Here is a 10,275-nt window from a genome sequence, read left to right as displayed (position 1 = left end):
AGCTCGTTCTGAGCTCATGCAGACTGTGCTTTTCAGCAGTTACTGTCCCCAGTAACTAGTTTATTGGTTTTTAGCCAGTTACTCTGCTCATTTTGCTTTATAGTTGACCAGTAATAACAAATCTCATGACAACAGACCTCAAGACTTACCCAATTTCCTTGAAACCAACTTCAGCCTCCTTATACTTGATCTCACACCTGATCCTCAAAAGAAACTACCATATACCTTCCAAACATGATTCTTGGAAGTAAAACCAGTATCTGAGCTACACACCAATACAGGGCTTAATACAAGTAATTTTGGTTTATGCCAGCACTTAATCTGCCCCCCTTCCCACGATTAACCTCTTCGAGTTCCAGAATCTGTAAGGTACACATCTCTAGCTTTTTCTGCAAAATACCTGTAACATCACCTTTTTCATCACACCTCTCTACTTCCTTTACCTGCAAAATTGCCCTCTAATCCAGATGTATCAACTGTTTTTACCTAGACACTAAACCCTAAATTTATATTTAGTTTTGAAGCTTAATGCTTCTATCTTGAAGCATTTGAGTTGAAGAAGGGCTTGTATGTCTGAAAGGTTAGGAAGACCATTACAGGAAGACAGGAAAATTTGAGAAACGCCTAGCACATCGTTGGTAACAAACAGGTGAAATATAAACTGGAGCTCAGATAAGCCTACAATCTAGAATAAGATGGAGATGAGTCTTCTGTTCCCTAAACTGATAATTCACCACTCTTTCTGTTATGATATTTACTAGAAATAACAGCTCTTTTCTCACCAGTTCACCTTTGTAGGTACTAAGGACTGGAGGAACTACTGGTATTGTAAGACCAGAAGACATTACTGTTTTCCATAGCCATATAAATTTCAGCATTACTCCATCTATTTTGATGACACTAGCCAATTCTACTACAGCATTACCATCACCGGGACTATGGGCAATAATGCTGCTACCATTTCTCAGGGAGCACTGAAATATGTAGATACGTATACCTTGTCACTGTTTCCTAAGCCTGTTTCTTCTATGTTCTTCTCTGCACCAGCAAAGACTCTAAAGTATCCCTACTGCATGGAAAAAGTCCATTTCAGGATCATGGAATTCAGCTCCTGGCGATAACCAGCCTTTTGCAGATATGGCCAATGACAGCAGACATGATCATCAGGATAAACCAGACAAATATTCAGAGTTTCTGAGGTTGAAGTAATAAGCTTCCCCCTCCTCTTTATTCTCATTTCTTTTTCCAAGGTCCCAGCTACATGATAGAGATGGTAGCGTCATATGCAAAACTGGGCATCTCTGCTGACCATTAGCTTGTTTTTCCCTCAGCACTTTTGGCAAGACTGTTGAGAAACAGAAGCAGCTATCTTTCACAACTGCATGTTGGATCTGGCTGTATCAAGAACCACTTTGTGGTCACAGGTTTCCAGAAAATACCTGTCCTTGAGAGTGACTGTCCTCAAAGGGACAGGAGAGGTCAAATAAAGGTGTCTGTGGGCTAATGCTACCATACAGTCTACACGAGAGGACTGTATATGGATGCTGAGATCAGTCTGGACAGGCTGTGGTTTTGCAGGCTGCTGACTGTTACTTATTCCACAGCTTTCATCTTTGCCCAAGGAGACCTTTCCGGCACAACGCTTATTTGCCGTATTACAGTTGTTAGCAGGCACCGTTGTACCAGACTGTCCCCGTTTGGCCCAGGGCCCGATGCGCAGCCTGAAGGTGGAAGCTCTTTCCTCTCTCATGAGAAAACCTGGATGAAACCTGAGGGTCCAGGTTAGGAAGCTGAAATTGTGGGAACGAGTCGCCTCAGAGGCCAGGTAAGCAGAGGAAGTTCCCACCTTCTTCCCCAAGAGCTTTCTGGAAAAAAAGAGGGGACAACGCAGGTCTTCCCGCCCGGCCTGACCCCGCGCCCCCTTTACCCCCTTCTCCCCTGCGGGCCTAAACCACGCCGCCCGCTCTTGGCTTCTCCTTCAAGTATGAAGGACCTTGACGTTTCGCCCCGGGGCATGGCGCTGCCCCGCGGCCGCAGCGGCACAAAGTACACGGGGTGGTGCCCCAAGCTGGCGGCGGTGCCGGGGCTCGGCCCGGCCCCTCTCCCTCACCTCCCCCCCCGGGGCGAGGGGCCCCGCCGCCCCGCGCCTCCACCTCACGGCCGCCCGCCGCCCTCGAGGTCCGGCCGCCGCCTCCTCACGGCCCGCTCCGCGGGGCGGGCATGGCGGCTCTCCCCGCCTCCGGGGGGCAGCGCCGCGGCCCGGGCAGGCCCCACCCCGCCGCCTGCCCGGCCGGCGGGGCGGGAAGGGGCGGCTCCGCAGCCGCCCTATAACTCCCCTTTCGCCGGGCGGGCGGGAGGTAGCGGTTCCTCAGGAGCGGGATGGAGGAGGCGGCGGCGGCGGCGGGACAGCACCCCGCGGGGCCGCGCTCTCTGGGCAGAGCCCTGGCCGGCACCCACCCCCGGGAGCGCCCCGGCTGCCCCTCAGCCTCCGCCGGGGGCTCGAAGGGCGAGGCGAGGGTGCTGGTCATCAACACGGGCGGCACCATCGGCATGGTGCAGGACGTCAAGGGTGAGGGGGCCCCGGGCGGCGGGGGGGGGAGCAGGGCGGCGGAGGCGGGCTCTCCCCTCAGGGTTCGGTGCGGACCCGGCCCGGTGTGGGGTGCGGGCAGGGCGCTGGGCTGGGGGACGCGCCGCTGGGCGAGCGGAGGCTGAGGCAGAGGCTGCCGCTTCGTTAACGAACAGCCTCGCTTTGTGAGCGCTCTCCCTGGCGCGGTGTGCGGTTCAGCATCCCCGGGTTTCCCGTAACTGGTACGGGCAACGCCAGAAGGGTGTGTGCTGTCTTCTGATCCCCTGTTCCTAACAGCTGGTTGTTTCGGCAGCTTAGCTGGCAGGTATCCTTTTGACAAGAGAGCCTCACAGCTAGTTAGAGCAGGCTTTTGGCAGAGGACAACGTGCTTCCTGAAGTGTGAGTCCTTTCTCCCCTCCTTCGCGTGCTGAAAATGAAACCAGCTTAATCGTACCAGTCGTGCAGTCTTTTTTTAGCCCCAAAAGAGTCACCGTCCTGGGCTACCTGGAGAGCATGTGCCTCGCATTCCCGCTGGGAAGAGCGTGGGCTTTTGGGGGTGGTGGCCGTGTCAAGGATTTTCAAGTGGTGACCTGACAGACGCAGCTGATGCAAGTGTGGCAGCATACGTGCTGCCAAGTGGCATAACGAGCGAGATCAGATGCAACATCTGTGCTCGTCTGCCTCTAGGCAGACTTCTGCTGCTCTCCTACCAGGTCTTGACTTCTTTCAAGAAATCATTGAAGAGTTCTGCTTTACCTTACCAAAGGAGGGTGAGACTTACCTTGACGAAAAGGCTAGGCATGTCAAACCCCCTCCCACACAGCAGAAAAATGTTTAAATCCAAAATTGAACTCGGATGTCTCAGTATAGTGCCTGCATTTCACCTGAAAGCTTCTTGGGTACCTACAGGTATATGCTATGTGTTTTAAGGTGCCCATAAATGTCAGCAGGTAGGTGCCCAAACTCACCTAACACCCCCCACTACCCCCCTCCCCAGGCCCCCAATCCAGAAGCTGGCTGGAGTGGCACCTGAGCACCACTAGACCCTCACTCAGTTGGCACAGATCCAAGGGATGCCAGAAGCATCAGCCAGCTAATGTGTCCAGGGAAAAGAACGGATTTCAGCCAGGTCTGACTTGCTGCAAGGATGTGCATTTACCAGCATTGGTATAAAGGGAAAGAGGGTAGCGTATGGGGCTGGGGGGGAGAGGGCAGCAGGCCAGTTTTGATGAACATCTATTCAGTTTCCTTCCTCCTTCACTTGGGAGGCAGTGGAGCATGCCAGGGCTTCCAGAGCCTGTGTCTCTCTAGATTCAGAAGCGTGAGTACTTGTGTTTCCTACTACAGAATTTCAAGCCCCTGCCTGAAACACCATCTCAGCTACTCATTTGTAGCATTAAAACACTTGGAGCTTCACCTCAGAGCTTTCTAGACTAGATTTTTTTTTCTAATACATATCCTTTCTTCTCAGAAGGTGGTGGCTGGCTGATCCTTATTATTGTAGGGAAGATGCTTTAAGGGGTTTTCTGTTTTGTTTCTTTCTGGCTGTCATGTTTGTGTTTAATGTAAGTTGTAAAAAACCCCCAAAAACCCAAACCCCTTCCCCCCCCCCCAAAAAACACAAACAAAAAAACCCCCAAATTTATATTTCAAATGACAGGTGGTGACTTTCCTCTCTCTGTCTGCATTGTTTATACTAAAATAATTTCCTACTTCTATTGTCTCAGCTTCTGAAATACCTCTTTTAAGCAAATAATTTAAAATCACATCTCATTCTTTTATAAATGAACTCTATAACCTTTTCTCATCTTGTATGCCATTTTTTTTCCTTTTGCTTAAGAAGTGTCAGTCATTAAAGCATGTGCAAACAATCTAACAGTTATGATCCAGTGATGCTGACTCACTATATCCTGGTGAGGCTTTCAACCTGCTTTTCATACACAGCTCTAGCAGCAGAGCAGCCAGAGTACCTATTTCAGAATATTTGGCAGTCTTTAGTGTTCAGACAGAAGTTGGTGAAAAAGTATGGGAAAGGCAGCATGCTTCAAAGGAAAAAGCGATAGAGGCTCATTTCTTTTTTTATCAATGTATAGAAAGTGCCTGTTTACAACCATACCTAGAACTACAAGTGTTTTATTTCAAGCAAGGCAAACAGAAGTAGCTTCCCTGAGCTGCACAAAACCTTTCATAGCAGCAACTGCTCAAAGTGAAGGGATCAAGCTAGGTTTCTACCTAACTAATTTCTGTCTAGGCTTACAAGCTTTTCTGTGGCATTTCCAGTTGCTGGGAGGAGGTGTTTTAATTTTTAAATTCAGATATTTTTGATAGGCCTAATGTGTTCTGCAAGGAATGTATTCCTGTGTAAAACTGCCCCCATGTACAAGACTGATACAATCATGTTCCTTGGGCTCATTGTGCATGTATGGAGTGATTATTTATCATCATGATATCTGATTGTAAACCTCCTGCAGAGGTTCTGCAGTTGACCTGTGCACGTGTGACAACTCCAGCATGTCTTGGACTTCTTGGACTTTCTGCATGCCTACAGTTTACCTGAGCAGGACTAATTTTCGGAGGATGGATAGTCTGTTTTTGTTTGTGTGAGTTGGGTGACAGCCAGACTCAGTTGCAGATTCTCTCCGTGTTCATGTTTTTGCTGTCAAATAAGCCATTTCAGTGCATTTTTAAAATTTCTTCCTTCTACTGCCTCCTACTTGTTTCCTCCTACAACAGCCTCTTTTGGCTTATTGGTAGCTCATTTCAGAAAGAGAATCTTACTGCACTTCTCAGTGAGGTTACTGTGATACTAATCTTTGCATCAAGTTTGTGTTCATGTACCTCCTGGCTGGTGCCTTCGGGAAGATCTTTTCCTTGGGCTTGTGGGCTGGATCTTTTTCCTAGCTTTTACCTGAAATATTAAGAAAAAGAACCACCCAACAAATACAAGTAGAACTAAGCTAAATCCCCTTAGAAAGATTACTTATCTTGGAATAGAGTCTGCCTGCGTAACTTAGTTTTTTCTAGACGTGCTAGACTGCCGAAAGACTGGCTGCTGTAGTCCAACCCTTTTTCTGTTTGAGACCTGTGCACCTCACTTCTGAATGCTTCAAGTGCTACAGCTGCAGAAATGAATACTTTGGAGAACACTTTCTGCTTCTCTGCCTTTGCAAAATGTAGCTGTTACTTTTGGGATCTGGCACTGTAGATGCGTGTGCCATTTGTATTGATATTCCTATAGATAAAAACTGGTTTATTGACGTCCTTTGTATTCCTCAGCATGGAGAGTTTATTAGGATTGGGGATGATGACTTCAGCATGCTGATGTACAGTATGCTCCTTCTCCCCAGCACCTGTGGTTTCTTAGGTGCAGAGCCCCACTGACACAGCTGCATCAGACTTTTTCAGCTCCTTGTTCTCTGCTGCAGCACAGGTTACAGGATATCTTGATTGGCAAGTAGCTATAACTGTTATCTACAGCACCAGAGTGAAAAGCAGACTCTTCAACTGTAGATGAGACAGAACCATGCTTGTTCTCCTTGGCCATAGTTGCTTGTTTGCTGTTCTGCCTTTGTCCGTCCGCTTTTTGATGCCAGGGTTGGCCAGCTAAAGAGGGGCAGGACAGAAGTTGATGAGAGCTGTTTGGACAAGTTGCACAGCCTGCCTCTTCTCTGCAGGGGTGAAGTTGCTTCAAATACTTGGTTAACAAGCTTGGCTCACAAAAGATGTTTTCCATGCATAATAAAGTAGAAGTGTTCTTAAAACAGTTGCACTTGAGTTCCCCCGTGTTTGCTTCTTGAAGCTGTAAAGCAGAAACACTGCTAAACGTAGATGCATTTAGGGGACTGCACAGGTTGTAAGTGGGTCATCTTGGATACATCTGCAGGATGTCTTAAAAAAAGGCTTAAGTTCAGTGTAAGCAATTACAGAAAAATCCTGACAGACTTGTGATTAAGAGAAGAGATGAGGAACTGCCACTTATAGAGAAGGGATTTAAGAATATTAATGTGTATCAGCTCTCTGGTTCCTGGGGCAAATACAAAAATAAACAGTCTAATCCATTGTTAATATTCAGAGTAAGATGAGGATTGGACAAACAGAAAAATAATCAGAAAACACTTGAAACTGGGCTGCATTTCAGAGCCAAAAAGACTCTATGCCCAAGCGCAGCATAAGTGGCCATTTGTGACTAAGCTAGGAACATCCTTAATAGGAAAAGCAGGGATTATAGCTGAATGAACAAAACATCCAGAGCTTGAAAGCATGTTAAGTATATTTTGAAAAACAAAGCATTCCGGCAGGAGTCCAAACAAATCCACTCAAATGCTGTTGCTGTCCTGTGAGAAAGTTGGCTATGAAGAGGCCTGTTACTTCATTTAAGGCAAGCCAAGAAGGAGATTAGGGAGTTCTTAAGGATTCTTCTATCAGTTTGGAAAGTAAATGGAAAAAGACAGAAATACTATTGAAAATACTGTCTCTGTTTTGGAGTATTTTAAATAAACTTTGCTGTTTGAAGGTGAAGCAAAAAAAAAATACAGATGCTAACTTGCATGAGAATTGTGTTTACACAAACAGAAGAACTAGGAAGTAAGAGAGAATTACCTGGCCTCAAATTAGGAATAACTAGGACTAGCAGAAGTAGAATAATGAGGCTTGACAGCTTGTTTGCCATCTGAACAGGTGGTATAAAACACATTGACTGAGATTAAACTGAACTGGACAGCGAAGCCAGTAGAATCTTGAAGTCGAGATGGCACTACCTCTGATGGAAGTTCCTTGAATGAAAAATATCTCAGAAAGTCAGACTTAAGAAAAACAGGGTGGCTTCTGACTCTGGATGCCAGGACTGTTGCTGTCATTCCTGAAACTAGGTATTGGGAGATGAGTTGCAAGTTAGATTCACAAATGAACTCAGCTCTATGATGCTGAGGATTGTAACATCAAAAATTTAGGTGTCTTTCTGGCTAATAGAGAATAGCATGTAGATTCCCTTTGAAATACCTGGTTGCAACCATGACACTTGCAGATCCAGCAAACACTAAATGTACTTTGGCTAGTTTAAGCCCGAACTGGTTTAGGGCCCCTGCTCACAGGTAGGGAGAGAGTGAACAGAGCTTAAGATGCATCCCCACTTTCAACTTTTTCTATTTGGTAGCTTATGCACCTTCTCTACCTTTTGTCAATTGAGATGTTCAGTCCTAAACCTGCTAATGCAAAGTACCTAGTCAAGAGAGTGATTAGAGCACTTAGAGAAACATCAGCTTCCTAGAAGAGTCTTAACTATCTCAGTATATATATAGATCTTTGTCTGTATCTGTCAGTGCTCAATACCTACTGTGGGGTTTGTTTTAGCGTTCTCTTTTATTTGTTGTTGGTTTTTTCTCTGTGGAAGTGCTATTGCCATTGACGGTGAGACATAATGTGCAGCTTTCCAACCTAGTCATAGCAGTACCTTGCTGTTTGTGCCAATACTGCTGTAGGCCAAGAAGTTTAGGTAAAAATATCACAACTTTATTATAGTTGTGCTGGTTTTGGCTGTGATAGAGTTAATTTTCTTCATAGTAGCTAGTATGAGGCTATGTTTTGGATTTGTGCTGGAAACAGTGTTGATAATTCAGAGATGTTTTCCTTACTGCTGAGCAGTGCTTGCACAGAGCCAAGGCCTTTTCTGCTCCTCACCCCACCCCACCAGGGAGCAGGCTGGGGGTGCACAAGGAGTTGGGAGGGGACACAGCCGGGACAGCTGACCCAAACAGACCAAAGGGATATTCCAGACCATATGGCATCATGCTCAGCATATAAAGATGGGGGGAAAAGAAGGAAGTGGGGGGATGTTCAGAGTTACGGTGTTTGTCTTCCCAAGTAACCGTGGTGGAGCCCTGCTTTCCTGGAGATGGCTGAACACCTGCCTGCCCATGGGAAGTGGGGAATGATTTCCTTGTTTTGCTTTGCTTGCATGCACAGCTTTTGCTTTACCTATTAAACTGTCTTTGTCTCAGCCCATGAGTTTTTTCACTTTTACCCTTCTGATTCTCTAGCCCATCCCACTGTGAGGGAGGTGAGCGAGTGGCTGTGTGGTGCTTAGTTGCCAGCTGGGGTTAAACCATGACAATAGTACAAAATAATGCTCAGTGTTTTGTAAGTCTTCTGCCACTAGGTAGAGAATAGCTATGGCAAATGTAAAAGAGAATGGTAGCTTTTTGCTACAGTTGCAAAAATTGTCTTCCTGCCCCTACTGCTGATCGGTATTTGCACACAAGCAACAATTAAAAATAGGTAAAACACAAATATTTCATATAGAGGAGATTTGTAACATTATTTCTCTTAATTAAAGGATTGATTTATTTCAAGTCAAGGAGAGAACAACTGCATGGAGATTTATTGGTTATATTCAGTTTTCATGTTCTTAAACTGGCAATAGACTGTTTAAATTTACTTTGGAAGGATGGGCAAACAGCTGTGTAACTTTACTTGCGTCCTTACTGTGCCACTTGCTTCCTTCCATCTCTGCTCCTTTATTTACTTCCTTTATTCTTTATCTTTAAGGACTTGCTCCTGAGGCCAATAAATTAGTAAGCAGCTTGAAAACTATGCCAATGCTGCATGATGAGGCATATGCCCAGGAAACAAAACTGAACAACTTCCATGAATTTCCAGAGAACACATTGGTGCTCCCGTAAGTACACTTTCTTTGGGGAGAGGAAGGGTTAGGAAGTATCTTGTTAATTTTCAGATAATTGCATCTCCAAACATCTAATGGGAAGAATCCATTATGAGATTAGCAGAAATGCTTATATTGACTTAAAAGGAAAAAGCCTACCATGTCCAGCATGGTAGAAAATGTCTGTTTTGATATATTTGCAATGAAGCGTCTTACAACTGCTTGAGAAATAACTTTTAAATTGGGCAACAAGTAACCATTTTGGGCAGCTTAGTCCTGCATTTTTTTCTTGTTTTGGATATTAATTTGCTACTGTGCAAACATACAAATATTCTATAGAAACTGAGAAAACTGTATATACAGATTTGTGTGAATTATCTTCAACATATGTCTGAAAAAGTAGCATCTAATTAATGCATCTGTGCATAGGCCTCATGCTTTAATTCTGCAGGCCTTCTGTTTTTACAAAAAACCTAAAAGCTGATTGTCTTTCCCAAATTTATGCTACATTATGATAATAAGCGATGGGCTTATAATTAATCTGCATTGCTTCTTAACTGTTGGGCAATAATTAATAAGCTTATAGGTTTTATTTAGAGGGCAGTATGCTAATTTGAGATATTCCCCAGCTGTGATGAATGACGGTACCCCGTAAACATATTAACTTTGCACAAAGGATGATTTTACACAGTCATTCAAAAATAAATGGGACTATAGCTGTTTTGCCATAAGAGTAAAAATGGATGTTCTTTAATCTTTAAGGAGAAAATCAGGACATACAAAGGAAACGTAAGGTTTATTAATTTCCTTCTATTTTGTGTTGAGATCTTGTGTAAAGCTTTTAAAAGGAACCCCTTAAAAGGCAGATGGCAGGCAAAGGGGTAAAGGGAAAAGAAATGAACTCCTGGTTGAGCAGTATTGACGTGAACATACAGTTTGTGTTAAACACGATGGTTATACTAAGAAAAATGGAGCTCTGTTACGATACTGTGCTTGTAACTGAATAACTTCTAAATACTTTAAGGGATTTGAAATATAACAAAACTACACT

At 44.9% G+C, this 10,275-nt stretch overlaps 1 protein-coding gene across 3 annotated transcripts in view; it reads left to right on the top strand.

The window, feature by feature from the left end:
- Window positions 1-1,709: 1,709 nt before the first annotated feature.
- Window positions 1,710-10,275, top strand: part of ASPG (asparaginase) — a 49,494-nt gene continuing 40,928 nt past the window's right edge. For 2 of the 3 annotated variants that reach the window (XM_069783346.1, XM_069783347.1), the window contains exons 1-2: window positions 2,347-2,569; window positions 9,110-9,239. In XM_069783346.1, coding sequence (XP_069639447.1) covers window positions 2,380-2,569; window positions 9,110-9,239 — 320 coding nt within the window. In that variant the 5' untranslated portion in view covers window positions 2,347-2,379. Of the gene's footprint in view, window positions 1,826-2,346; window positions 2,570-9,109; window positions 9,240-10,275 lie in introns of those variants that run through there. The other variant, XM_069783348.1, reaches the window with a different exon arrangement.

Source organism: Haliaeetus albicilla, chromosome 5 (genome assembly GCF_947461875.1).
Source record: "Haliaeetus albicilla chromosome 5, bHalAlb1.1, whole genome shotgun sequence".
NCBI classification, from domain to species: domain Eukaryota; kingdom Metazoa; phylum Chordata; class Aves; order Accipitriformes; family Accipitridae; genus Haliaeetus; species Haliaeetus albicilla.
The sequence above is the reverse complement of the archived record's forward strand: the minus strand, read 5'-3'. Positions and strand labels throughout refer to the sequence as shown.